Below are 1859 nucleotides of genomic sequence, written 5' to 3' on the forward strand. Positions count from 1 at the left end.
TGGATGAAAAAAGGGAAAATGAAACATGGCAGACGGGAATGACTAATAAGGAGTGTGACAGAGACTAACTAAATTAATAGGTGGTCTCTCTAATTGGTTAATTAATGCAGAAAATTTGTATGTCTTTTTAGAATGTGATTCAATAACTTAATTGGTTACCTTTTATTTATATTAATAAAATGGGAAAGCGAAACAAGACAGTTGGTTTTTGTAATTAAGCATGGCACTCCTGAGGCAAACCCTGTGGAAACCTGTTTCCGTCACTGCAATAGTTATATATCATGTAATTCTCCTTCACCCATCTCAGCTTATCCTCACTGTACTGATCCAACATCTCCTCCCTCCACCCTTCCTCCGCCTTATAACCTCTGTACGCCGCCGTGAAAGGTGCCCGACTCCAATCCGTCTTCACCTGCCCTCCTCTCGTCGCCCATTCATCCCCGTTCCATATGCTCGAGTACACCCTCATCGCCTGCTCCTTTGGAAACGGAACTCCCCTCCTCTCCATGTTCTTGAATTCCCTCACCGGCATTTCATCCACCGAGAGCCTGCATGCATGCAAACACAATTAATTACTCCCTCCGTCCCAGATAATTTATCGTCTCATTTTTCTATTTCGGTCCATCCCAGATAATTTGTCTCATTTTTCTATTTCGGTCCGTCCCACGTAATTTATTCCATTTCACTTTTTACCATTTTTTTGTAGTGGACCCCGTATTCCACTAACTCATTCATACTCACATTTTTATCATAAAACTAATATATTCATAAAACTAATATATAAAAGTAGAACTCACATTCCACTAACTTTTTCAACCCACTTCTCATAACATTTCTTAAAACTCGTGCCCGGTTAAAGTGAGACGAATTATCTAGGACGGAGGGAGTAATGTTTAAATTGGCAATAGAGTTAGGTTAAAAATAATGTTACTTACGCAATTAATTTATGACGAATTATCTAGGGACGGGAGTAATGTTTAAATTGGTAATAGAGTTAGGTTAACAATAATGTTACTTACGCAATTAATTTATGTCTTATTAAATTGGTAATAGAGCTACGTTACTTACACAATAGTTTCTTGAGTCCAGAGGATTGAGTAAGTATGGAAATCGGCAGTGGGGTCGAACCAGAGGCGAAACTGCTGCTCCCTCTCTCCCTTTCCTTGTGTGTATATATTTGTATGAACGGTGTAAGGATCTCCGCTCAGGTTTCCCAGAAACTCGAAATCGATCTCGTCGTGATACGGTCCATCAGAAGACAACTGCAAAATCAAAACCAATGGAGATTCGTCACACATCTCACTACAGCAAAAAGAATGGCTAAGAACATTTTTAAATGTTATATTAAGGATGCTTGTGTGTCTAATTGTATTAGACAACGCTTTATAAAGTGTGCTTATTATCGACAGCACAAATACAAGCGTCCTTAAAAAACAAAAAATTAAAATAATTTGCCATCAGAAACGCTTTCTTTTGCCTCCTAGATTATGATTATTTTTAACAAGTTTCAAACGTCTCAATTTTTAAATTTTTATGTCCTTAAAAGATAATCTAAACAGAAACAAACATCCTAGACTAGTTGAAATCAAACCACCGACGTAAAGAGCTGTGACGGTTCCGGCTGAGTTTCCGGGAACGAGTTTGAGCTGCATGTCGAACTTTCCGAACAAGTAGCTGTGCTTGGACTGGATGCCGGAGCCGGAATAGGCATCTAGAGAGAGAGTGAGAGTGTCGGCGTCGTCGAGGATCTTGGCGCGGCCGTCGCCCCATGTGATGTCGAAATCCTGGAATTGGCCGGAAACTAGTAAGGATGAAGCGGTGAGAAAGGATGCAAGGAGGAAAGTTAGAGCAATCGCCAT

The 1859-nt window shown here is 40.0% G+C and overlaps 1 protein-coding gene across 1 annotated transcript; it reads right to left on the bottom strand.

Annotated features, from left to right (window-relative positions):
• Nucleotides 1-214: 214 nt before the first annotated feature.
• On the bottom strand, nt 215-1859 carry LOC121795762 (probable xyloglucan endotransglucosylase/hydrolase protein 23). Its single transcript, XM_042194356.1, has 3 exons — nt 1599-1859; nt 1069-1262; nt 215-548 (listed from the first exon to the last, which is right to left on the bottom strand). Exons 1-3 carry the CDS (start codon nt 1857-1859, stop codon nt 215-217), a joined length of 789 nt encoding a protein of 262 aa, XP_042050290.1.

The sequence above is a fragment of the Salvia splendens genome, chromosome 3 (genome assembly GCF_004379255.2).
Source record: "Salvia splendens isolate huo1 chromosome 3, SspV2, whole genome shotgun sequence".
Classification (NCBI taxonomy): Eukaryota; Viridiplantae; Streptophyta; class Magnoliopsida; order Lamiales; family Lamiaceae; genus Salvia; species Salvia splendens.

Coding starts and splice junctions, on each gene's coding strand:
- LOC121795762 (XM_042194356.1), bottom strand. CDS start 1,859: ATGGCGATTGCTCTAACTTTCCTCCTTGCATCCTTTCTCACCGCTTCA. Junction 1,263..1,598: donor GAACCGTCACAGCTCTTTAC/GTCGGTGGTTTG, acceptor TTGATTTTGCAG/TTGTCTTCTGATGGACCGTA. Junction 549..1,068: donor TGGACTCAAGAAACTATTGT/GTAAGTAACGTA, acceptor GCATGCATGCAG/GCTCTCGGTGGATGAAATGC.